This window comes from Triturus cristatus, chromosome 4_2, assembly GCF_964204655.1.
Source record: "Triturus cristatus chromosome 4_2, aTriCri1.1, whole genome shotgun sequence".
Classification (NCBI taxonomy): domain Eukaryota; kingdom Metazoa; phylum Chordata; class Amphibia; order Caudata; family Salamandridae; genus Triturus; species Triturus cristatus.
The window spans coordinates 245,734,368-245,762,266 of record NC_140586.1 but is presented as its reverse complement, the minus strand read 5'-3'; the positions used below and the strand labels follow the sequence as shown (position 1 = coordinate 245,762,266).

The 27,899-nt window shown below is 43.0% G+C and overlaps 1 protein-coding gene across 2 annotated transcripts in view; it reads left to right on the top strand.

Annotated features, from left to right (window-relative positions):
* The window catches only part of LOC146833562 (E3 ubiquitin-protein ligase TRIM39-like), a 218,777-nt gene that overhangs the window by 149,643 nt on the left and 41,235 nt on the right, over positions 1–27,899 (top strand). For both annotated transcript variants that reach the window (XM_085601416.1, XM_085601417.1), the window contains exon 6: positions 26,712–26,854. In XM_085601416.1, the coding sequence (XP_085457542.1) occupies positions 26,712–26,854 (143 nt within the window). The remainder of the gene's footprint in view (positions 1–26,711; positions 26,855–27,899) is intronic.

Genomic DNA, 27,899 nt, shown 5'->3' with positions numbered 1-27,899 from the left:
TAACGGTTTCGGATTTGCATGTAAGCGAACTACGTAGTGTCTGTAAGAAAAAGCTATGGCTTGGCCAGCTTTACCCACGTTACAGAAGATAGTCTTGTGGATACAACTTGACACCATAAAGAAGGAAGTAAAGAAAAGCAAAGACCTGACGGGAGGGGGGCTTGGGGGGGGGGGGGGGGAGGGTAGTTGAGCGCAGGGAGGTCGAACCCCCCCCCCCCACCCCCGGGCGGTTTGGGCGGGGGGGTGGTTGGGCTGGCTTGGCGCCGGCCATTTTGTATTTTGGGCTTGTGTTTTTGTAGCCCAAAAGGAGCCCAATCATAAATGCTTTGGGCTCCTGCTCCCAGCCACCATTTTAGGTTTGGTGACCTGGTGGCTGGGAGCTTAGTCTGTGGTGGTTTTTTGTGAGGTACTTTTTGGGTGTAAATAGCCTTTTTTTTTTTATTTCAATTGCGCTGTTCCTACTGACGTTGTCGATGGCTGCTCAGGATTACCGCGTGCTTGAGGCCCTCCGGCTCCTCAGCGAGGCGGGCGGGATGGACCTCGTGATTGGGGAGGTGGCGGGGCCATCGCGCCCTGCGCGTCAAGCCTCCGCCGGTGTGGCAGCTGCGGTGGCGGCTTGTTCGTCGCCGAAACGTCCGACTGGGGACGGTAATTGGTGCATAAGAAGGGGCTGTTTCGCGTGGACAACATGGCAGTGGTTGAAATTGTAAATAGACAGTCAGCAAGAGATGAGCAGATTTTGAAGCTGTTGCGTGTGTTTGTGCTGGGATGCCTTCGGCATGACATTTCATTCAGAGCCTTGCACATACCTGGTGTGGACAATGACATCGCTGATGCTTTGTCTCGTTCGCAGTGGGGGAGATTCCATGGACTGGCCGAGGAGGCGGACAGACACCGACCCCAATGCCGGAGTACCTTTGGTATGTAGGCAACGTAGGGTGCTTCAATTGGTGGTAGGTTCACTGTCAGCGTCTACGCGGGAGGCATATGCTCTTGCATGGAAGGATTTCTTGGCATCTGGGGCCTGTAGGCGGGAGGAGGCCTGGCGGCGTTCGGAGGATGTGATAGTTTATTTTAGACCTTATTGAGAGAGGCCTTTCCAGGGTTACCATAGCCGGGAAATTAGCTGGTATCTCCTTTATGGGGAAACTTTTTTGGGGCTATTCCCCTTCTGCTGGTGAAGTAGGGAAGAGAATGCTCAAGGGCCTGGCTAGGGAGCGGGGAGGGTCTCAACTGTCCCGCTCCCCCCTTTCCTGGCAGACTTTGGCTCGTTTGCTGGAAGTTCTGCCGGCTGTTTTGCAGAGATGAATTTGAAGTTGGTTTGTTTTCGACACTTATGGCTTTCATGTTTTTTGGGGCTTTTAGAGTGTCGGAACTTTTAGGTAATAAAGTGAAACGGGGCATTACTTGGCGCGAAGTGCATTTCGCGGAAAAAGGTTTGCATATTTGGCTGGCCAGCTCCAACAGATCAGAGAAGCATGGGAAAAGGTGTGTGGTTGGAGGCAGAGGTGCCCAGTTATACGTGTCCTCTGCGATTGGCCTGTCGCTGGAGGACTTTGTCAGGAGGGTCAGAGGGTGATTTGGTTTTTTAGCATATCAATGGTACCCGGGTAACCGCTTATCAACTGCGCATGGTTTTGCGTAAAGGCTTGCAGTCGCTGGGGTTGGACGGGGCGCATTATGGGACTCATTCATTTAGGATTGGGGCAGCAACTGAGGCGCACAACAGAGGTTGGTCTAAGGGGGACATTATGCGGCTGGGTCGCTGGTCTTCAACCTGTGTCCAGCGTTATGTGGGGGAGGCGCAAGCGTCATCCTTCTTTTTGTGAGTCTCATTCTAATTTTTTCTCTTTTCAGGTTCAGTGGCGGGTCCCAGCTCGAAGGAGTTGACGATTTGGATAGTGGGGCACTCATTCATTAAATGGGCACGGATTCAGGCGTGCCAGAGTTATTTTGGAAATATGTTAGGTTTTAATGAAAATAGTTTTAACATGGTGTGGAAGGGCAAGGGAGGTATGCTTTGGAGGGAACTGATACCGTGTTTGAATAGGGCGATGGTGAAGGGCATTTGCCCGGATATTTTGCTGATACATCTTGGTGAGAATGATCTTTGTGGCGTGAAAGGGGTGGTTTTGTTGAGGGCAATGAAGAGGGATCTGTCCTTGTTAAAGGAGCGATGGTCAGGTTGCCATGTCTTGTGGACTGAGTTAGTTCCGCGGAGGATCTGGAGAGGGGCGTTAAACCCTTGGGCGATAGAGCGAGGAGGAAAGTGAATTCTGAAATTTCCAGGTTTTGTCGCAGTTTAGGTTTTGGGAGAGTGACCCACAAAAGAAATCCGTTTTGAGGCGATGGAGTTTTTTAGGGATGACTGAGTGCACTTATCCAGGCTCGGTATGGACCTTTATTTGCTTGAAGTTCGGGAAGTTTTGTCACTATGTTTGAATGTTTAAGCACATGGTTAGAGAATTTTTTTTTCCCCCTATATTGGGGGGGGCAGAAAGGGGGGTGGGTAGTTTTTCTCCCCCCCCTTCTTTCTGGGTGGCGGGGGATATTTGAATTTTGACAAGGCTTGGCACAGGTTGGTTGATTAATTGTTAAGCTGGGTTATCGACAGGGAAAGAGTAGGTTGGTTAGTTTTAGTTCGGTTACATAGGTTGGGTGATTGACAGCTGGGAAGGGGCAGGCAGGGGAGTTTGTTTAACGGTCGGGTTGTAATTATAGGTTTACATTTGGTTACACGGTGATGTAATATTTTATATTGTTTGAAATGTTGTACTGTACGGGTGGGGGCGGGTTCTAGGAAATTTAGGGGAGGGGGCGGGGTGCGGGGTTAGGTTGTGGTTTATTTAGTGAGGCTTAGTTTTGGAAGGCTTTTTGCCAAGGTTTATTAATTTGTGATGTGCACCTGTTCCAATAAAGCGGCCTTTTACACACAGTTCTTCTTCCATGGTCTGCTTCACCCCTCCCCCCCCCCCCCCCCACCCCCACCCCTCCCTCCCAAACCACCCAGAGCGCGCTTTGAAAACGGAGGGAGAAATTAAAAATTGTATTTTTACATAACTTGCATAATTTACATAAATGAAAAATAGAGATAACGGGCCTTCTTGGATACATAAGGATTAAATGTCTTGTTTAAGCTAAGGGGACAACTCTGAAGAAAGGGCGCTGCTCGCGGAATCGTGGGCATTTCTGCTATGAATCGGCACGTTACACGTGCTCCTCCCGGCAGTTTGGATGTTTGAGGTTGATTAAGAGGCTGGCCATCTTTAGCCCGAACTAAAACATGTCGCAGTACGGACTGACTGCTTGAAGTCAGCCAGATAACCCGGCGATTGTTTCTCCCTCGACATCTCTTCTTGGATGATGAAGAGATTAGAGGAGGGCACTGTCTGTGTGTGCCAGGCACTGAGAGACCAGGCTACAGGCAGCTGCTGCTAGACATGCGGCCAACAGACTCTGCTCAAGCACCGGGACCCTGGCCTGCCAAGTTGGCCGAAAGTAAACGGAGATAGCCAGTCCCATTTAAATCATCAGATATTAAGAATATCGACCAGGGGCAAATCCGGCCCTCAGGTAGAAAACTCTCCAATTTAGCTGCATGAACGTGCCACCAGCAGGTCTGTAATGGCTGTGGCAGACTGAGTCACATGTAGGAAATCACTGTCCTTGTTAGAACAGATTCACAATTGCTTTATTAACCTTCCTGCTTTATCAAATATGCTTGAAAATGCACCACTTGTCCAATCTTTTCTTTTTTCCAAAAATTTCTTGGTGGGAGAACCCCCCCCCCCTCCAAAAACCACCCGTAGGTGGGTCAGGCTTGCGTGCTCGCTACAGTGCTGTACAACAATTGCTTGACACCTCACCACTTTCAAATGTCACCAGCCGCCACTGTGTCTGAGCTTCAGGATGCCTCGCATACATTGATTATTCCAAGAGGCCGGGCCCCTCACATCACAATTAGTCTGCCTCTGTGAAGGTTCTGCAATAATGGAAACGTTTGAAAACCACTGTCAAAAGCAGTCAACCATTCCTTGAAAATTCCTCCCTTTTTGTGTTCTTTATGGATTCATTTTTAAAATCCCAGAAATAAGTTCTTTGGGCACTTTTCATACTTCCTGCTCAATTTGCTGTCCCAAATAAAACGCGTCCTCATGACAGTACTGGAATTTTGCACAAGATACTTTGGCCATTTTCGGCCTGTTGATTCAACAAACCAATTGTGTCAAGTCTACCTCCCTCTCTTGTTTTGGCTGCAACCAACAGGTCATCAATATATAGTACAAGCACTAAGTCCCAGGGCAAATTTACACTCCATATTATTGTTTAGGGTTTGGGAAAGACCATTACCTGCACTTTGCACAGAAGGAGAGGAGCTGGGGACTTCACGGACCAACAGGCACCATGGCCCTAGTGCTGATGCCTGCCGGTGACGCCATCCACACACCAGTAGGCGCATTTCAGGCGGCTGGTTTTCCCACAGCGTGGGAGACCATTACCTGCACTTTGCACAGAAGGAGAGGAGCTGGGGACTTCATGGCCCAACAGGCACCGCAAACCGAGTGCCAATGCCCACCGGTAATGCCATCCACGCGCCAGGAGGAGCATTTCAGGCTGCCGGGCTGGGTCTACACATAGTCTCACCAGTTTCCCCTAGCCCCAATGCTGAGCCTTCACCTTTGCATGGACATGTACCTAAACGAATAACATCCCCTCCTTTAAGGAGACGGCCAGCCCTCCGAGGCACCAGCAGACCCGACAGCATATTCAGATGCCCCGGGGAATTTAGTTTTATCATCTGATCCTTCACCACAGGCCGACAGGTTGCACAATTTTGATTCAATTAATGAACTTTTGGTAATGCATTCAACTCTTTTTCTGAAAATGTGTGTGTCCGTATCAGTTCTATTCTTTCCTCCTTAGTCTTGCGTCTTGACTCCATCGAGTCTAATCAGGCCACATTGGGCATTAATCTTCTTGACTCAGCTAAAAGGACCCTCAACCGAATCAGTCACCAGTCTTTGTACCTCCTTTAGCGTATACAGCGCCGCGTTTATGAAAAAAACGTATCGGCAACGCAACTCAGGCTTTGCCATCTGCTAGCAGTTTGCCACCTCAAGCTGCCAACTTGTACTCTGATAAACCTGCTTTCATCCAGCCTGTTGATCAAGCACTTTGATAGAATGGTCAAAATCGTTGGTGGAGTTATCTACGACCGTTTGGTCGTATGGGCAGCTGATAATGACCTACACTCCCCTTTTCAATTTGGGTTTTGACCCAAATGAGGAACAAACGAACAATGTTTAAATCTGGCCTTGACTATCGCCAAATATACTAAGGCTAAGCGATTCACCCATGTATTTGGTCTTCACTGAATCGAAGGCAGTGGATAAATCCATGAACAGAACCAAACTCTGGTTGATGTTGCTGAATCAAGGAGTGGATCTCACTCTGGTCAACCTTTTATATTGTTTACACTCTGACTTCACTGCACGGATTCGTTTAACTTCACTTGGGGAACTGTCTTCCGAATTCCCGTTAAGGGGCGGGGTAAGGCAGCGCTGCATATTGGCACCGTTATTATTTATTTTGTATATTAATGGTTTAACAGCCCTCCTAGCCTCCTCCCACACTGACATACCCAGAGTAGCTGGCTGCCCTGTCCCCTCTCTGTTGTACGCGGACGCTGCCGTTTTGTTGGCCCTTACTCCAAAAGCCCTGAGACATCAGGTGGACTGTTTTGTTTCTTTTATGTACTATCTGAACCTTGGCACTTATTATTCCAAATCGCATGTGTCTTGTGGCCCAGGCAAACTAAGTTCTAACAAAATTAGTATTAACGGCCATGTTTTGACATCCGTCAAGACCTTTTTGTTACCTCTGATTACATTTTAGTTCCTCTGGGTCATGGAATCCCCACTGTGCTCCGGTCTGTTCCAAGTTAAGTAATTGCGGACACCAAGTAACCTCATCAGAAAGTGTTTAATTCCCAATGCATTGGCGTGGCCACTCACGGAGCGGGAGTTTGGGGTTTCAGCAAATGCTGCTCTATTCAGGCAGAGGAAAACCGCTTCCTCCGCAGGTTAAGTGCACCCCCATCTACCCCCACCCTCACACTGCACTTGGAGCTAAACCAGGGTTTTATTGAGGATACAATCCAGACTGCGCCGCTCCTATTATGGTTTAGCATCTGGTTGAATTCAACCGCTAAACTTTGTAGGGACATTATTTCCGACTGTATGAAGTTAGATAACTTTTCCGCCATACCTTGGCTGAGCTATCTACAAGAAACGTTTGGCTCCCTTTGCACACCCTGGTGGTACGCTGAACCTAATCGTATCCCTAATAACGCCAAGTCCGGGGTGAAATTTATTATTCAAGGCTCATCGTGCATAAATCAGGTGGAAATCCGAGCATTTCAAACCCCTGGTGCAATATTAGTCTTTTTTTTTTTATACCATTGAGCCTACACTGTATTTAGCCATGGAGCTGACCTGGTGGGAGCGATCTATACTTTCACTTTCGAGCTGGCTCAATATACTGGTCCTTATCTACATTTTGTTCAGATTCCGAGGGAAGTAACGTCTCTGTGCCCATGTGACAACAATACTGGCCAATCTTTGATGCACTTGTTTTTTTGCAATTTGTACAATTTAGCACGTCAACACTTTCTAATTCCGCTATTAAGGAGGTTAAGTCTTCCTCACTGCAGTCCTGCCCTCCACCACTTACAATCTCTCAGTTCCCCCGAAATAGTTTCTCACGTTTGCGCCTTCTTGAAAGCTGCGCTCAGAACCAGACAAACTATGCTGGGTTAATGCGACCATCTTTTTTGGACAGCTTGGTAAAGTACACAGATCTCGGTATGTGCTCGGGGTTGTCTTATTAAAGGGGGGTAGAAGGAGCGCATGGCGGTCCCTTTTGAGGTCTTTGCCCTCTCTCCATTGCCCGTTCTTGGTGCTATAACCACGTTCTCACCCCTTAGTCCAAAACAGTGCACTTTATTCAGAATGTTTTTATATCCTAGGTTCCCTTTTAAATTTCTGATGCCGGATGTATTTTGTGTGCAATATTTCTATGTAATTGTATGGTCTCAATTTTATGCCACTCTGGTCACTTGGCGCACCTCTATTTCTTGTTTCGTACACTGTATGTCCCTTTCTAGTATTGTAAATGTCCTCTACATTTGAATCATCATAAATGTTTATGTTTACAGTTATGTGCAACATGTCTTGTGTACTTTTATGGCCTTTTGTTCGTAAGACCGAAAAAAGATTTTTGAATGATGGACTTACTTTCTCCATACACTTGTGGGATTCTACACCAAGCAAGGATTCTATTTCAGAAGCTCAGATCTGAACACAAAGGTATGGACTATCTTAATGAAGAGGAATTGCGAACAATGCTTTCCACTTATGATTGAAAGTAAACCACTTGGATTCTGTGGGAATCTGGAAATATATTATTGCAGACTTCAGTACCACTGGACAACAAGGAATCACTTGTACATTGTTATGCAGGTTCTGTACTATTCTCCGTTTTCCTCTTTATTCCCATGACCAGAGTAGCATAGGCTCCCTAATATTTATTTTAGGATTCCCAGTTTAATAATTTTAGGTGAAATCCATCTCTGCTTCATGTATAAGCTTGCATTGAAGAGCAAGGTGATACACTGCATTGCGTTTCACATTGATCCGCACTGGCTCTGTACTTTTGGTCAATCTAATATATTTTTTCCTGAAAAATCTGAAAGGTTTGGAAGCATTTTAATACAAGCTACTTGGTATTCAGACAAACTATGAGAATTCAAAGTTTGAAATAAAATAACAGCAGGTGTGCAGTAAATTAGACATTTACACAGGAGATCTCATCCCAGCAAATTAACTGGACTGGTCTCACAGATTACGAATTCATGGTCATTCCTGAGTGAGCCAGTTTTTACCGGGAAATTCGCTGACCACTTATTAGTCACTGGTTTATTTGAAATGCCTACAACTTGAACTCATTTTCTAGAGTGGTAGGTTGGGAACATCCACTAGTCTGACTTTAGAGGGGTTAGCACCTGTATTAATCAAAAACGAAACTGGATGACCATTCTATTCTCCTTCCACAAAAGAAGAGTTTTGGTCTACCTCTAATGCTGTACCAAGTAGGTAATGCTCCTCCCCCTTAAGGCACCATCACCATTCTGAACTCTGTCCTGTAGAAACTTCTTGTGTACTTGCAAATTGTGGAAAATTATCTTTAATCACTATAGTTCTTTACTGAAATCTAAGTCTGTTGGAAACCTTGAATATAAGTTTGCATAGGCCTTTGCATGAGTGGAACTGAAGGCATATTCTTAATGAACTGCTTTTGATTTTTCTTGCTATGCACAGAGGCTGGTAGGGCTGGGACCAGACTGTATCATCCCATTCCGTGCCATCTGATTCATATTCTGCTGCATTTAGGAAACCATTTGTGATTCACTTTGAAATCTATTGGGATTAAGTTTACAATCCTGTTTTCAGTGTCCACTTTTCCCACAGATGTGGCATGACCTATTTCTCATCTGTGCTTTATTAATATTTTGTTTAGGCAGATGGTAAAACCTCTACCACTAGGACCACCATTTCCACCGTGCATAAATTGAACACCATTGCCTTGTACATTACCAGTGTGTACACCAGTACCAAAACCACCTTGACCACCCTTTTGGAAAAGCTTCTTTTCAGCAACCATATATTTCTATTTTGTCATTTTTCTTTTTAGCATCAAAACAACAATTATTACAATACTTCACAAAGGCCAATATTTCTTCTAACTGTTTGACCTACCAACACATCACACTTTGCTGAAATGTTTACTAATTTCTGGATACAGTCCCAACACAAGCCAAAATGAATCCAAAAACTTCTTTCTTGGTAGCTTCAACTCCACTATGCTGTCGTAAATCTTCACCAATCTCATGATGTGCATCCACTGATTCACCTGATTGGTCACAGATCATGAGAATGAAGCAACAATCTACTTGTTTCTGAGGAACCTTTGTTTTACAGTGCCCGATAACCCAGTTGTATTTCTCCATAGCCATTGAAAAAGGCTTAGTTTGAGGGGCTTCTCCCTGTGGTTCTTCTGGTCACTGTGCAATGGCCTTAGATTCTGTCCACAAATCTTGAAGCACAACAGTTAAAAAAAAAAAAAGTATGTAATTCTTACTAGAGTACTTTTGAAATGATTACAATGTTTTCCATGTCTGTACACCACTTTATTGGGGTCTCTTCTGAGCTTTGGAAAATTTTGTAAATGTGTAAAAATCCCTCCTTTCCAAGATGCATGCACATACGCTCCTTCCTGCACTTCTGTCAATGGAAACCTTTTCAAAAATCACTTCACATTTTGAATTACACATTTGTCTTTCTTTTTACACCCCAGGCATACCCTGTGGTTGTCTATTCTTTTCTGTACCTTATCACAGCCTTTTTTTTTTTTTTTTTGCCCATTCTGAATTTGATTGATTTTCAGTCAGCCCTCTTATGACTCCCAAATTCTCTTGTTTTAAATCCAATTTTTTCTCTAGCCAATTCTTGAAGGTTCTCAAATGCACAGCGCGCATGTCTTCCTGCTTCACCCCAAAAAGCCAATTCATTTTTATTATAAATTCAAATTTTTACTTTGTTCAACTTTCTGCCATCATTTCTTAAATGTCCTTTGATTATGAGAGAGGGGGTGGGGGCTGGCGGTCTGACCTGCTCAAATATTATTGGTCTGCACAGCTTGTGGTGGTTAATGACATGCTGTTTGCTGGCCATTTGGAGCCCGCATATTGTGTACACTAGGAAGCGGAGGCTATCTCAGTTCTTTACAGTAGGGGGTGGGGCGGTAGCATGCCCTGCTGAATCCTACCCAGACTGTTGGAAGGGTGTGGTGCAAGGCTACCAGATATCTGGGGGGGGGGTGAACGGACCTAACTTTTGGAAAGCTTCTGCTCATGGCAATTTTTGCTTTCATGTATGTAATTTGGTCTACTCTTCTTCCTGTGTATAATCTACGATCGATCATCTACTGTACCTGCTGCGTATGAAGCAATTTTTAATGATTTTATTAAAAAAAATATATATCCTTCGAGTTTGAAAGAATCTATCTTACCACTTTCTTCTCACTACTTGAAGACAAGCTAGATACCACCTCATCTCTCCTGGCGCTCTTCTGCTCCTATCTCTTCCACCTGCACTTGCCTCATTCTAGAGGGTGGTCTCACTTCAGTCAACAATCTGTTCATAAACTTCTCCTTTACCTCCAAATCATTCTCATTTTTTTCCATCTAATTTTTGCTATCATTTTTTTTTTGTCTGACTTCAGTTATCGCAAGAAAAGCACCCATAGTTTCTAGCACTTCTGTCTCCATGCCGCCTTCCGCAAAGTCAATCTTGCATCCATCTAATGTTAGCCTTAACAAACGGCCCTTTCAGTATTTTTATATGTGCGCACTCATTCGCCATGTAGCCCCTCTCATTGGAAGCTTCAAACTGCACAGGTTCAAGCTGCAACTTCAGCACAAACTTAGCATGCCTCAAATTCTCTTTTATACCCTTCAAATGTACCCTTCCATCAACAGGAAATTTTAATATTTAAATGTCGGCAGTAATTCCATTCTTTAAGCCGCAAACCTATTTAATTCATGGTCCAAAAGCATTTCATAGTCGTGGGTACCAATTGGGGCAAAATATCAGCTCCTTTAGCAGGAATCGCAGACTTAAAAGTGCACCCATTGTAATTTCAACCTAGCTCACAATACACTCCATACTAAAACAGAGTATGATTTCAACAAGACTTGAGCTCACAGTATGTAAAACCAAAACGACTAATCCTTTGTTTGCCTACCAGGATATGGGACTAAAAATGAAGCTTGGTACAGAAAGGGCAAATCTCCTATGTTCTTTCAACGACACGAATATAGGGTCTCGACCAGTGGTAACCCACCTTTAGAGTAAGTGTGTCTATCCTTGTGCACAAAAGATTAAACAAAACTACCCACATTAGTTCATACACAGCTAGACTGTAGAGTTTCATAGAGCTAAAACCGATGACCTGATGCCACGCACCTTTTGAGCAGACGGCCTTAAATATTTCAATCTTGGTGTTCCGTAAACCTTGTACATAAATCCTAACCCTGTCGCTCATAGATTAACGATATTACTTCATCACGAGCAAAACTCCTACAGCTTCAGTAGTTTGTATAAAACAAACGACTCCCTTCAAATCACACATCACAAGACAACACAGTTTGCAGAAAGCCCTTCTGATACTTATGTAATGCATCTTCGACAGCGCCAACACGAAGCACAGAATTAAGCTGCGCAATGCCAGGATTTCCTCACGGCTCACAATTTATGGGGTGCAAATTTTTTATTAAATTTTGCTTGGAGTTAATCTAATTCCATTCTGTTGCTTGTTATACCATTGCCCGCATTATTCTGCCAAAATATTTTCTGTATTTATTTGGTATGGCCATCTGGAGTGAGTATCAATGTACATCTCATAACAGTATATTTATATTTTTCATCATTGAATCTTACAATAATTGTGATTATATATAGTTACCATTAGTTCATGTCAATATCTTGATGCACAAAATAATATATCCATACATATCGGATGTAAACTGATCCACAGGGCACCTGTCGTTAAGTAATTGTCTCAATCTAGGTATGACCTCCAAGGCATCCTAAGCTTTTCGGATGGGATACATCCATATCTAAATAATCAAAGTAATATATGTTCATGGTCTCAGAGAGCAAAGTTGGGTGGTGTATTACTTGTCCATGAAATTGCAATGTGAAGCAGTGCAATTATTAGTGCTAAGAAAACAAAAGGATTGGATACTTTATCAGCTCTCAACATTATCAACACCGGGTCGTATTTAATATGTATTCCAACAGCCTTAGATATGTTAGTATTTTCTCCCAATATTGTTTAATAACCGGGCAAGTAACAAACGTGCAATCTATCGGCGTCCTCTGACTTCTAGGGCATCTGGTATTTTGCAACGAAGAGTCCAATAGTGCTGTAACCATAGTTTGGCAATTAGTTGAATTTATTGATTAAATAATTTGTTCTATTGTGATCTCGGTAAATAACCAATCTGTCCATTTCAGTGCCCAAACTTCTAAATGGTCCAGTACAACTTGTATAAATATCTCATAATATCCTGATCTACTTAACGGGTACTTGTTTAACATCGCAGTGTATGTGTACATATGTGATAAGGCTGGGTTCCACTGCAGAAATAGGTAGATGTGTGTGGTGTATGTATATATATATATATATATATATATATACTCCTCTTTTCACTTGCCAGTGCTAGTGCCTTGCTGTCAGTTTGTTCCCGTCTCCTGCCGCCGCGTCACCATCTATCGCGGCCGCGGAGTGGAGACTGGGACTACACATCCCAGCAGCCCCAGCGGCAGGAGAGCCGCCGACGCCGATTTCCGCGCCAGGAGGCGCATAAAACATCGCAGCAGCCCCCGCGTCGCGGGACCGCGCGCGGGCTAAGCCCGGGACAAGGGCGGGCCGTCTGTGGCCGTCCGGGGCCAGACGAGGCCGGGCCACACCTCTTGGCTACCTCCCCCGTGACGTGAAGTAAGACTCTAGATCTGTGATTCGGACTAATAACTGATCCGATATTTGGTATTGTACTCCTACATTATTGATCCTCCGCGAGCTGCGTGGCCATAATGTCAAAGTTTGTCTACACGCTTAAGTAAAGGCAAGAAGTCATTGGTGGGAGGAAACCTTAGAGGGACACTAGATCACTTCCTGACTAAGGCTGCCTTGAAATTGGATCATGATATAGCTGTTACCGAACGCCGTTTGTCTTCTGATCTACATTCTAACAAACGTTCATCCCTGGGTTCTATTCAAACAGCGCTTTCCCCACCCATACAACGCACTGAAAAAAATCTTATTAGTGACCCAGGCTTCCCTCTACTTTTACAAGACCGGTCGCCAACTATAGAATCTTCTAGGGGGTCTGAAATTATCATTGCAAACTCGGATCCTTCTTTAGATTCTATTTTGGAGGAGGCTTTACCAATCTTGCCACCTAAATCTAAACCTAGGAACAAGAAAAACTGTAACCCACACAATTTCTGGGCCAGGGCTCACATCAAAGAGAAAACGGGGTGGAGAGGGAACCAAAGGTAGCTGCGCTAAAACACCCAGATTACATATAAGCCCTCTACAGGCTAAAAACATACAAGCACCCCCGTGTCTGATCTGACCCAGGGACTAGTAGAGAAAATAGAACACCTAGTAAAATCCCTACTAATGCCTCTTTCCGAGAGAGTTAAGAAACTGAGTGAACAACTGGACTCCTTAGCGGAAGTATCCTCATCAAATTGTAAATTATTGAAGGAACTGGCTACTATTCAACTGCATATTTGTGGTCAGAAACCCTCTAATTCTACCACCACTGGGGATATCTTACCGCCACTTACAGAAAGCATATTGATGCCGGTTAACACCGTCAGTGCGCCTATTACAACAGGAGCGGTGAGACCATCAGCACACTTGAATACACAAGGAAGTAAAAGCCCAACCACCACTAGGGTACCTCTCCCGGACAGGACTACGAAAGGAACGGGTCAGCATATAGACTTGCCACCCGAGGCGGCTCCATACGTTATAGTACTTACAGGAGTCCCAGAGTTGACAGCCGGGAAGACTGAGGGGTTTAAAGAACTTAAAAACAAAGCAATCTACTGGTTAAGGAAAAATAGACCTTTGCCCCCAAACATAAATGGCGAAATTCTATTTGTGAGAAGATTGGCTTGGGTAGGGCAAAGACCCAAAGATATAGAGGGGGATATTCTAATCATTAACTTCAAGGATCGAAGGGTAGTTACCCATATAGTTGACTGGTACCTGGAGAGAGGAGGGGCAGGAATATCAACCCGTGATCTGAGCTACTTTTACCCTCAATCCCTCCTGATGCCCCGTAACAATAGATCCATTCGTGAGACATTTAAGAATTCTAGACATACCCCCCCAGCCCAACCCTCTAGGTTATCTAGCCATTGGGTAGACCCCTATCCATTTCCATCACATGTACATAGGCCCTTCCCCTACCAACATCATAGCGTACAAAATGCACTTCAGTATCCACAATGGTCCATCCCTCTAGCCAACCACTTTGAGGCATTAACAGATTTAGATGACCTGGACTGACAGATGAAGAATAACCTGGAGGCCCACTTTTACGCTACTACTATTATGACACCCAATGATCATTCTACAAATCTACCCCTAGGCAGGGATGCCTATAAAAACTGGGACAAGGGAACCAAAACCCTAGAGGCAGTATATGACCAGGGTCAGAACGATCTAGACAAAACATACATGGACTCTGTCTCAACCTGATCGCCAAACAAAGTTAGCTCCTTCTCCCACTATAGCTGTCATACTCAGACAGTATTGACGACTTCTCCCTTAAAAGGGTAAATGCTACCCAAAACATCCTATCATGGAATGTCGCAGGTCTTACAAATAAAGTGACCAATCAACCGTGGCTAGATATAGTCACTAATTATAGTATTATCTGTCTCCAGGAAACATGGGCTGTAGACGAACTGCATATACCTGGATATCAGACTTTTCATACACCCGCATTAGTAAGCCCACAGGGGAGAAATAAAGGGGGCCTGTGTGTATATATGTTTCTATTACAGAGGAAATAAAAATACTCCGATACATGACTACTGAGTATTATCAGATTGTATCAATTAGTTGGGGTCATGTTAAGTTTCTGACCCTAATACATTTTTATAATACTGTTTCAACAAATAGTTTAGAAAGTGTAATTGATAAACTTATGTATAGTGTTAATATTATTAAGGACCAGAAAGAGGGTGAGATGGCTCTGATCTGGTTGGGTGATTTCAATTGTACTGTTTGTCCTAATGGTTCCAAGGGTATTTGCGGCCTCGGTGAACATAAGGATGAAAATCCCACCCATTTCATCCACTCGAATTCAGGAAATATGTTTAACATGATTTTTCATTTTAACCTGTCCTATATTAACAAGCTATGTACTCCAAATATTCCGTTTCAGCCAACCTTTCACGGGAGGGGGTGCAACTCAACAATTGATTTTACTTTTATATCCACAACTCATGCAGGGCTAGTATTAACATGGGAAACACTTGATGCTGTTTTCAGCGATCATTATCCAATTTCTTTTAACCTAAAAATTAAAGGGTGCCAACAGACCTCAGTGGATAAATTTATATACCAACCCACCATTAACCTAGCTACTAAAAATGGTTATTCTATAAAATGGGACAGGGTAGACCCTGTAGGATTCCTATACAACTTAACAGTAACAACTCAAGAAGACCTGTTTATCTGTCGGTCAGAAACTGAGGAGTCACCAAAAATTATGGGCTCGTTCTTAAAAATACAATCCGAACTGCTAACAAGGGAGACCCGACCAAATTCCAAGAACACTCCCGGTTGGTTTGACAACAGCTGTACAAAAGCACTTACAGCTCTAAAAAGGGCATTGCATGCATCAACAAAATGCCCTGTGGAGATTCGCCAAGCTAGAAAGCTGTATCAGTCGGCCCTTAAAACGAGGAAACTATCCTTGAGGAAAGAGGCCTGGTCGGCCCTGTATGAAGCCTCTAAATCGAAGGATATTGCTGCTTTTTGGAAAGCGGTAAATGCTCCTTACCTACAGAATAAACAGACAGACATCATAGACATAGCCATCAATGGGGAAATCTGGGTCAACCATTTTAAACACCTGTATGATAAAGTTAATCCCTCTGACCCTGTTAATCCCACGATTGAGACTGGTACCCAACATATTACAAACCCATTGAACATATTCCCGCTAGGTATTATTTTTACTTGTAAGGAGGTCATTAAGGCAATTAAAGAAAGCCCTTCAGGTAAAGCACCGGGCCCGGACGGAGTCCCAATAGACGTCTACAAAGCTGAGATTGATTTTTGGGCTCCCATGTTAACAAATGTTTTAAACCACTCAAACCAACATGGGTTTTTATCGTCCTGGTCTGAAGCTATAGTTCCAATTTTTAAAAGAGGAGACAGAAATGACCCCACCTGTTACCGGCCAATATCATTATTAGATGCATTAATGAAGGTAGCAGGCCGGATAATTTTAAATAGGATACAACTCTGGGCAGAAGAGAATAACGTAGTCTCAAACTTACAGTATGGATTTAGATCGGGTAAAGGTACCATAGAGCAGGGATTAAATTTGGCTTTAGTTTTATCTAAGTATACTCAGGCCAAAAAGGGAAACCCCTTTGTTACCTTTGTGGACCTGAGTTCTGCTTTCGATTGTGTGGACCACGAGAAACTATGGTCCACATTATCTGAAATGGGTATAGATTTTAATATCCTCCAGTTCATAAAAGCACTGTATAGGGATGCAGGTGCCAGGGTACGTTATGGCAATAAGGGCGAGTGCTCTGACAAGTTTCCCATTAAAAGAGGGGTGCGACAGGGGTGCATTTTAGCACCCCTTCTCCTCACCCTATATCAGTGGTGGCTGGTGACATTTGAAAGTGGTGGGGCGTAAAACAATTGTTAAACTTCACCATCGCGAGCGAGCGTAGCTAGCGAGCCCGAACCACCTAAGGGGGGTTTGGGGGGGTTCTCCCCCCAAGAAAATTTTGAAAAATGAGTGGGCAAATGGTGCATTTTCAAGCAAATTTGAGAGAGCAGGGAGGTTAATAAAGCAATTGTGAAAGTGCAGTTATTACATTAATAGAGATGTCATATAACATAGGTAGACGCTTATTCAGTATAACCACAAAGCTTCATAATAGACTTCGCGATACAATGCATTTCTGAGTACCTCACAGATGCTTTTTATTTAACAAACAATTAAACAGGTTGCAAACTAGCAGCATTCAACATATTCACTTTTTGTAGATAAAATCAGCACGTCTATCTCTAAGAGCAGCAAACTTTTCAATAACTTGAATGTTAAAGTCTGGTATTCTCTTAACTAGGTCTCTCTCTATAGAGAGCATAGCTAAAGCATTCAGTCTTTCCTGAATCATGGTGTTCCTCAAGAATGTCTTTATTCTGTTCAAAGTGGAAAAACATCGTTCCGCCTCTGCTGTTGTCATTGGAGTGGTTATGACTATTTTTAGTAAAGCCACTGTCTCTGTAAGTGACTTTTCCATGTTAAGGTTCCGAATCAAAGCAAGCAAAGAAATTGCACCAGTGGCCTGCCGATATACACTCATACTGTAGAGTACAGTTAATTCAGTTCTCAAATCCTCTTTGTTGAGCATAGGGTAAGCTTCCACAGCCTTATTCAGTGCTTGCTCAGGGAAGGAGTTTTCATATTTTGCAAACAAATCACTTTTCAGTAACGTGGCACTGACCAAATGGTTTGTAAAAGAAAAACGTCCCTTTGCCTGCACAGTTATAGTGTCACATATCTCTTTTGCAATTCGGACCAGACTGCTGATGTTTTTTCTGCGGTTGGAGAAAGTAGAATCATTTGGCAGCCTGCTATCTAAATTGTCAACCCCTTCTCTGACTTTGTTAATGCAGGTGACAAAGTCAGTGGTAGCTCTTTCCACACAGACAGTATCTATTTCACGTTTTTGTAACCTCTCATATAGTACGTCAACATGAGGCATTAGGTCATGAAACAAAAACAGCAAAAACTGGAACTCCCTGTCTTGCAGTGTTCTAGCAAAGCCACGGGCCTCACTCCGAGTTTTATATTCAAAGTCATCATTGGCTTCTATGGTGTCGAAACATTTTTCAAGGTCAACCCTATGTTGGTATATTAGGCTGATTGTACGTATGTGAAAATTCCAACGAGATGGGCCTCCCTTTGGAATCCTTCTGTTGACGTTCGTATGAAGTACCTCCGTTCTTTTGGGGGAACGTGAGAAGAATGCTGCCATTCCTCCTACATCCATAAAGAATATCTGTGCCTCAGAGATCTTTCCTACTGCTTGTTGCATAATCAGATTAAGTTGGTGGGCATAGCAGTGCACATAATGGGCATTAGGGTACACATCTCTAATTTTTTTTTGTACTCCACCGGAGGTTCCACTCATTACTGCAGCACCATCATAGCTTTGTGCAATCAGTTTTTGTTTTTGAGGCTGCTCTGGAAAAATCAAGTTTAGTTCTTGTAGAATAGCTGAAGAAATGCTTTCTGCACTAGAGTCTTTTAAATGTGTAAAACCATAGAACCTCTCCACAACTCTGCTGTCATTGTCAAGGTACCGAAAGATCAGTACAGACTGTGTTTTAGTGGCCACATCAGTGGTGTCATCAGCCTGAATAGCCACAAAGTTGGTGTTTTTCAACTCTTGCACGATATTGCTTTTTACAATCTCTAGCATGCACTCAAGCAGTTCATTTTGTATTATTTTAGAGGTGCCCTTGAAGACTGTAGCACTTGCTAGATGTGCTTCCATTTCACGGTCTATGCTTGATATTAAATCCACAAGGCCTCTGAATATACCAGGATTTGCGGAACTTTGAGATTCATCATGCCCTCGTAATGCCAGTTCAAAAGCACCACAGAAACGAATGCAATCAATGATTTTTGATAGTATGTGTCTATTCCTATCAACTGCTTCATTGTGTTTCTTTATTGTTTTGCGGTAGGCATCGCTTATGTGGGCTTCAATCGGTGTATCTCCCAACATTCCCAGTCTCGTCAGGTTTTCCATATGTATTTTTGTGTGTGCATGCTTCTTTACTTTATCTGACAGATGTTTCAAGTCTTTCACTCCTTTTTTTGTCCAAGGAATTTCACCACCAAACAGCAAGCAGGGGAAGCAGAACAGAGTATTTGTTGAAGTACACCCTGTAAGCCAATCAACTTTTGTGTACCAGGTGTTTGAGAAAGAACGTGTGTAAATCTTCCCTCTGTCTTGGGAACTTTGTTGTAGGTTTAGGTCTGGCCGGTGGGGTCCTAGTTGTTTTACAATTAGTTTATCTTCACGTTTCAGTCCAATGAACGGCTTTGCAAGTAGTTGCTCTACTGTATTCATGGTGTTACCAATGTTAATTTTACCTGTCAATAATCAAGTACAACGTATGAGGTTCGGTGCATGTGGAGGCCACCCACCATGTAGACAACTTACATAGCCCTTAACTACTAGAATGTAAAATACAGCAGCGGTTTCCTTACCTTAAACGCTGGGGTTGTTGACTGTTGTAGAGGCGCAAGTGCAGCAAAGGAGGTTGGTGCCTCTTCTTCTTTGCTTTGAGGCTTTACCAGATGCTGAAAAGCAAATATAACAAAATGTAGTTGTCACCCAAACACATAGACTGTTAATCATAAAGAACCACAGGCCTCGGATCATACATAAAACAGATTCATCCTGTGACTTCAGTGTCAAGTTGTACCTATTGCACAATACACATTGTCTTATACCCCAATGTGTTCTTTGTCTGTATTTATTTTTAAAAGTGGAAAAATACAGAAAATCATTCTTCTTGTGAGTAACTTTTCATGCTGTTCTTCACGAATTCTAGGCCAATAGCTGAACAGATTGTCTTATTTGTTAAGATAGGAGTCGAAATCTTAGTGACAATTGGAATGTTAAGAAATCTGTTTCGGAATCGATCCAGGCAATAGATGCCCAAAAATATGCTATTGTGGGTGTAATTTATTCTTTATTGTAATGCCCATTTATTTTAAATAAAGCAATCTTTTACTTTTTAAATGCAGTCCGTTTTCCTTGAAGGAAAATGGGATGCGTCCAGAAAAGAAAATGAGGATATAGGTACTCCCTTGCCAAATCTCCTTTTGCCGTACATTATCATAATATGCAAACTTCCCTGAGCAGTTGCATGCGTGAAAATTGTTTGCGAGGTATGGCCTTGCATACAAAGTAAACGACATGCAAGAAACCAGCTCAATGCCTTTTGTATACAATTTCTAAAGTCGTGCAGAGCTCTGCATTAGAGTATAAACTAGCACATACTAACTGAGCACGCCGTGAGCGTGTTGGACTGCCAGGTGAAATCAGCATTTTCTCTTCTACAGTAAAGTGGTACCCTTCACATGTTCCTCACACCTCCCCATTTCACAAGTTTCGAGTATCGTAGCTGAGTTATTTTAAGACTTGATTACTGAATGGGATTTAAAAAAACATCTCAACTTCCCCGTTATTCTGATGAATAAAGCAGTTTTACTGAGGCGTGATTACTGTTTCTTTCAGAACGTGTATTCCCTCCCCCTGCGCCTCCTACGAATAAAATCAATGTCTGCACAATCTAAACCCGACATTCCTATTTTTAGAAAATGCAAATCAACCAATAGAGGAACTGGCAGTGGCTCTGAAGGAACCATCATTTCTACCACTCAGCACACTACAGATATTCAGGGAGACAGAAGGACTTCAGACAAGGGGAAGGCATGAACATTTAAAGGAAACAGCCAAGAGATTCCTTTCCATGTCTGAAGGTATAAAACGTAAGTCCCCTATCTTAAACATCACCTGCCACCAACCATCAGTCTGTCATCCTGTGTTATGCTCTACTGTGTGTGGACTCGGAGGTATATTATACATATACCCCCAGCCACCGGTACCCTTGCACTCTGATGATGGATCCTCAATCAGGAGTACTCTCAAAGGAGGGAGTGCTGATTTCCTGCTGCAATGAGGACAAACACCAGGCCCATGCCTGAAAAGATCGAACAAAAAATGGATGCCAAAGCTGCTTTCCCATGAGATGATTGTGGACCCTACAACCTGGGTGTCAAGCTGGTGGGTGTCGACCGTGGGTATAGTGCAAATATCCCAATTTATTCACAGCCTAAGAACCAGTGACACAGAGGCATTAACACATCCATTCAATGGAGCAGAACACGAGATTCCAACAGAGAGGTATACCGTATTTAATAATGTCTCTAAATTCGAAATCACACCAAGAAACGTGGATGAAAAGTCTAAACTACTGAATGAACATCAATCCATAACAAAAAGTTCTAGTCTTATTGTCAACTGCAAAGCCAGTTTTCCAAATGAGAACCAGCCCGGACCTCAGAATCGGGGTGTTGGTGATGCTGTCCGTAATATGTGTGTTTTTCCTAGTGCCAATATACAGCGCTAATCCGCGCCAGATCGCTATAATTGGAACCCGTCAAATAGTAATACGCTGGAAGATAAGAGGAAACACAAAACTGTGCAAATAGACGTCTGTTATTTTACAGCGCTTACATGCAGCATTGGCAAAAATGTTGATATGTGCTGTATAAAATAGAGGCTCCTAATATACAGTTCGCGCGTTTCATACCGAGGCTCCTCCGAGGGCAGTTCCCAGTTCCGTGAAACACGTGTTTGCAGCAAATGAGGATTTTGTGACAGACAGTGTTGCGGATCACACTGATTTCTACAAAATGCCAGAGGATATTGTAATGCAAAACGGCACGACAATATCCTAAAATACCCTACCTAATTTTTCATTTTATAGCAACACTCGCGGTAGAAAAATCATATACAATAAAGGTTGCTGCTTGTAAAGCAATGCCGTGTGCGCTCGGATAAAGTAAGATTCGATGTCCCCGACGGTGCCAAGCCGCAGCAGCAAATAAAGCAGTCTTGGTTCCGGTTCAGCATGTGTCTGCTTTCCCTCGCCAGCCCCCCCCTAGAAAAAAGCTTTGCCCCGGGGGTAGTTTAAGTTAAAGAGCAGTCACAGCTCAGATGTTGTGCGCAGTTAAATATTTCTCATTAATACATATTTTCACACCTGCGAGTGCACACAGGTCAGAACGGTCATATTAAGGAAAAGCAGTCAGCATGTTCAAGACTTACAGATGACTGAAAGGTAGATGATGCCAGTATTATCAAAAACACCCGTTGAGTTCAAAGCTGCCAACACTTCCAGGTTGTACTGTTGGCAACTTGTAAGCTTTTCCTTACTAGTCAGGCCTACAGCAGAGATCAGGCCTCTCGCACACTAACGGTAACGTACGTAACGCTCGCTCACACTCACAGGCCTGATCGGATCGCCGCTTTACCAACAGTCCACAGCATACCCCCAGGGGCCTGGCAAAGAGGGCAGAGGGGGCCTGGCAAACAGGGCTGAGGGGTACCTGGCACAGAAGAGACCGTGGCTCAGAGGCCTGAGGGGCACTAGTCTTGACTCACAGAGGGCTGACCCCGCTAGCCTGCGCATGAGAGTTCTCTTGTAATAACTTAAGAGACTTTCAAAACTGCTTTTTTTACACCTGTAGGCGGCACCAATGTAACTCCTAAAGCTACATACCTTACGTCAGTCATTTATGATTTTAAAGTAAATTCACGCCCGCCTACCTTGAATGTAATTTTATCGACGTAGCTATAGAAAATGGGGAGCAGTTGATCCAAATGATCGACGAATCAATAACGACGATGTCTTGATGAAATGAATCTCGTCACGGACGGTGTCTCACAGACTGACAGACGGTCTAGTAGTAGTCTCCGACTCTCAGTCTCTTGTCGACTCTCCACGCGCTAGTCTCACGACAACTGAGAGAGAGGAATTTGCCCAGCAACGGCACAATGGCCAATCACTGCATGGCTCAATAATAAACCATGACACTGATTGGTCATTGCTACGTTAGGCACTGGGCGGGCCCTCCCACCCCTGCGGATTGCAATGCAGTGCCAACTCCAACTGTTATTATACTACCCCCTCCGCTGCAGCAGCCAATCCGGACGCAGATGCTGCTGTCGTAGGATGGGCATGAGCAGGCAAACTCGCCGCTCATTTTGCTCCTACTGCGATCTGCTGTTTTAGCCACCTCTCCAGTCACCTTGCGCTTGCTGTAGCAAAGCCTCTATGCGCATGCTGGGTTCCTGGCCGAGGAAAGGCAGCCGGTCAAACTCCACACGGCGCACATTGTACGAGGCCGCGCCCCATTGAAAATTAATGCTGCCTGCCCCCTGGCCTGCCTAATAACGGACATGGAGGCCTGGCCGAGTTGTTGTCACGTGACGTGACACCGCAGCCGCGAGTGATGCGAGCGCGCCGCTTTAAATTATTAATACAATTTCAACTTTGAAAGTTGAAATTGTATTAATAATTTAAAGCGGCGCGCTCGTAAACGTACACAAATAATTAAGTGGGGCAACGCCCCACCGCCCCAACGCAAAAACCGCCACTGCCTATATATAAATTCCATCGGTCAACACCGAAGGGAGTCACAGTACGATTACCCAACTATCCTGGGAACATCAGCGCCACTATTCGTTTATGCTGATGATGCCGCTATCATGTCCCGAACTAGGATCGGTTTACAGAGGGCCGTCCTGAAATTTGCTAACTACATGAGAGACAGAGGGCTAAAAGTCAACACTACAAAAACATACACCATGGCATGTGGTCCCGGGACAAAGAAAGCACCCTGTCCAATCTTCCTTGACGGCAAGAGGATCGAGACCACGGATCGTTACCTCCTGAATAAATTTTGATAGGAAGGGTAACTGGCATGCAGCATTAAATGCCAGACCTCTAGCTTTCACCCGGGCAATAGGCGCCCTGAAAAATTTTGCGGCCAAATTAGGTGGTAGACCTGTGAAGGAACTGATTTTAATTTATAAAGCAAAATGTATCTCTACTGCTACCTATGGGTCTGGCCTTTGGGGTATTGAAAACCCACAACTGATACAAAAAACTGAAAATCAGTTCCTTCGCTATTTATTAGGTTTCCCCAAATCATCAGCTACCTACATTGTACATATTTTGCTGGGCCTATTATGCATTTCCGATGTTATAAAAATTGCGCCTATATTATTGTGGCACAAAATATGGGTTACCCCTGAGACTTCATTAAACAGATTTAATCATTGACTGTCTTAAACTTGATGGAATAAGCAATATCAAATGGCTCACTTATGTAAAGAACATGCTAACTGAGCTCGGACACCCAGAGTTTTTTGTGAGGCCATCAAGTATGGAAACTGTGTCCAGAAAGTCGCTAAGAGAGCTGGCCCTCAACCATCTAATTAATATTAGGTGGAATCTGGGAAAAACGAAAACCGCAGTCATTAGATACCAGCAAATCACTGTTCATGAAGGGCTCCAAGGGTACCTTTCGATTCAGTCAAGCTGCTATGCCCGAATGTTATTGACCCGTTTTTAAACTAGGCACTTTTTTTCGCCTGACCACCTTCCCAGATTGTAATAATTGGTCAAACGAAATTTTAGTATGCCCATGTGATGACCTCTCTGCTCAATCAAATATCCACTGTTTTATTTTGTAAATTGTATCAGATTCCAAGGGGGGTTTTCGTGAAACCAATTTTAAAGGCCTGGGGTATTCGTACGTGCAGATTAGCTTTAACCAGGTTATTACAGCTAGAAAATGAATCTGTTAACCAGTTTTAGGAAGCTAGATACAGCAAGGATATCAGGTTTCGGAACTCAATGCAATCATTGAGTATTAACCCTATATTTTAGTTCTTGCTGTTTCTTGAGGAATACTAGCTTCTTCTTAAATGAACTTTTATGATTTGTACATGACAGACATATTAATAATATTTCCAATTCAGGTGACTGTTTTAACTGTATTTAATGTCTATTGCACTTTTTAATGTATGCTTTTATGATTTTGCTCTGAAAATTGAATAAAGCTTTTTTGATTTGATTTAGGTAGATGTCTCTTTACCTGCTGAGAAGTGTAAAGGGGAGAAACGACTCATCCAAATCATTCAATTTCCAATAATAACCAGGCCCAAAGATCAGACTCCAACTTCAGTTGAGGGGGTTTATTACAAGGCCAAAAACAACTGGATATACAAGTACCTCAAGACGAGGTTATAGAAATACATTGGAACTAATACAAAACCAAACCTACGGATTAGTCTGCTCCGATGAATCATGAAGAGAATACACAATTGTAAAAATAGAACTCCAGCAAGGACTGCTCCAACATTTAAGTCAGACTTCATCTGTGACTGAAAAGTGAAAAGCATTAGACTGTCCCTACACTAGCTCTAAGGTGACATCCCTACTTAGCATTTTTCCAGAAAACAGCAGTTAAAAGGTGTCAGCTTGTGAAGACTTCCTAAGAAGCACATTCACAATGTAAGTCAGATGCCTAAAGCAACAGAGCTCGTTCTAAGACACTCTTCCAAGATCAATCCTCTAACCCCCTCTCCTAACTCATCCTGTCTCCTTCTGCCTCTCTTCCCTCGGGGCACTTACCCTAATACAAAACACAGATCACCTCATGCTAACGGACACTTCTCCTATGTAGTTTATCACAGTCTTCTCCGTGTGTATTCCGTTGACCTTGGCTCCCAGGCTTCCTCAGCAAGAAAGAACACTGGCTCCTAATTATCTCCTCCATGCCTAACTCCTAAAACAAAAGGCGTTCGTTCTAACTAACAAAGACAGTTTCTTCCACCTGCAACTCAAAAGTGAGAATAGAACATTTCTGCGTGCATGTGAAATTCGCTGACTACTTCTAAATGTGAGAGCTTACCAGGGAAATTACATTTCCAGGCCTACACAATTCTGCTAACATAAGAACAAAACGAATAGGCCTTTCATAGCACAACGTGAGCATTCAATTAGGCCTTTACACATCAGGGTTTACACTCTCTAATAATGCTTTTTACTACAAACGTCTACTATCCTTAAATGTTAAACATAACTCATCATTTATTCGTGCAATCTTCATCATGGTGCACGTTTAAATCAAAATGCATTTCACTACACGTTTTTCGTTGGGCAATGGCAATATACTTAGGGTATACTAAGGGTTACAATTTCAATAATAAACAGCATTTCATTTCCCTTGCATAACACAAAATACTTTTCTATTACTTCACTTGTACATTTTGTTATTACAATGCGATTCGACTAATCAAGATTAATACAACACCAGAATATATGCGGGTGCGGACTATCCATGATTGATGCATCCCTACGATTTTGTGAACACCATCACGCTCCATCATGTGTGTATGTACGTGTGTGTGTTTGTATATATATCTTTGTGTGTATTCTTTATGCTGGGTCACAGGTGCAGTGCAGAAGCTATGGGAGTGGTTTCGGATGCAGCCCCGACTTTTTTTTAAATCCAAGGATATCCTCTTACAAAAATACCATGCAGAAAATACACGCGCTCTCAAAATGGTTTTAGAAGATATTTAATCATTCTCCTACTACGATTTTCGGCTATTCAGTTTGTGAACAAGGCTGAATAGCCAAAACGCGTAGCAGGAGAACGGTTATTAAATATCTTCTGAAACTTTACTTTAAGTGGGCGTATATTTTCTGCATGGTGTTTCTATGTATGAGGTGTATACCTATCTCCAAGGAGATAGGTATAGATATTTATATGTTTATTGCAGTTATCAATGCTCTCTGATCGCTGTGTGTGTAGAGAAGTAACAGGAAGTGGATGGGAGTTACCATGTTTGCCAAACAGAGGGGGGGGTTGGAATCCACATGCTCACCGAAGACATACTGCAATTACAAGTAAGATTCTACAATGGGGATAGCTGGAAATACTGCAATTGATAGTTTTCTTTTTTGATGTTGTTGTTGCTTTGTCTGTAAACTAGTGAAGGATGTGTGCGATTTGCTTTTGAGCCTGTACTACTAGGATTACAAGGTGTAGAGTAATGAGAAGACAGATTGTTCAATGTTTTTTGTTTTGTTTTCTCTTCTGAGTTTTGTTTTGTAAATGCACATTTATGGTAACATGATTCTTGCCCTAGGTGTAGTATGGCGAAGATTCAGAAACTAGAATCAGAGATGGAGAACAAGCCAGCGGAAGAGGTGCAGAATTCCAAAAGAAAAAAGAAATATGTGAAATATTGTACATTACCGAAACTTGGGCCTGGAGTAACGAATTGTGAAGGTACACACAATTTGATATCTAGTATGTAGTCTGTGGAAATCTTACCATTTTTGTGCTCGTACAGCATCGCCTTTTTCTTTAAGGGTTAATATACCCCATTACTTAGTCTAAGGAAGTATGTTAGTAAAAGGTTCTCACACTGAGAAAAATGGTCCTGATCACCAGCTGATCCTTCTCAAACCAAAGATCACACGAGAGGCTCCACCACAACTTTATTCATTCATATTTTCACCATCCGCTTTCTACTGTGTTTCGCCAGTCCGTGATACCATTTGTCAAAAAAGCAATTAGAGTAGTAAAATGGATTTCGGAGTGAATGGAATCAGCTGGAATAAATATTAACTGTATGCCCGTCTCACTCATATGGTCTTTTGTAAAGCATGTTAGGGCAGTCTTATTTTTAAAAGTTGTAAACCCATTATGTGCCAGTTCTCTAGACTAAACCCTTACGCTTTAATGTACTTTTCATGTCAATGGACAGTTTGCCTTGCCGCCACCTCAGAGCATATGATGGAAGGCAATGTTCTCTCAAATTAATCATTGGGAGCTGAAAAATATACTAGCTCATGCAGATCAAGCAAGAGTCAATACCTCCATTAAGAAAAGTTTATTTGTAGAAAGTCTTGGGTAGGCTATTGTGGCTTCAGGGGTCTGGTTCTTGTAAATATGGGTAGGGGATGAAAGTCTGATTCAGGCAGTGGTGTACCAAAAGCATCTTTAAAATGTTTTCTAGCGCTTTCCCGGATGTGAGGTAGTTTGGTTGGCATCTTAGAATGAGTGTCAATTCATTTAAAAAGCAGGGCCCCAGAATTGTCTTCCTATGTGTTTAATTTGCTTTAAAAAAAAATATTTGCTCTCCTTCTGCTTGATTCAAGCTATTAATTGTTCCATGACAGGATCAATCGGTAGTACTAGAATACAAAGAACCACTCTACTTGATGAGCTGCTCCTTGCTAACACAAGATACTTGACATATCATTCAACCCAGTCCATCACTTTAGTGTAGCGAGTGATGAGTGTTCCAAGCCGGCTTTGCTCCTGGAGT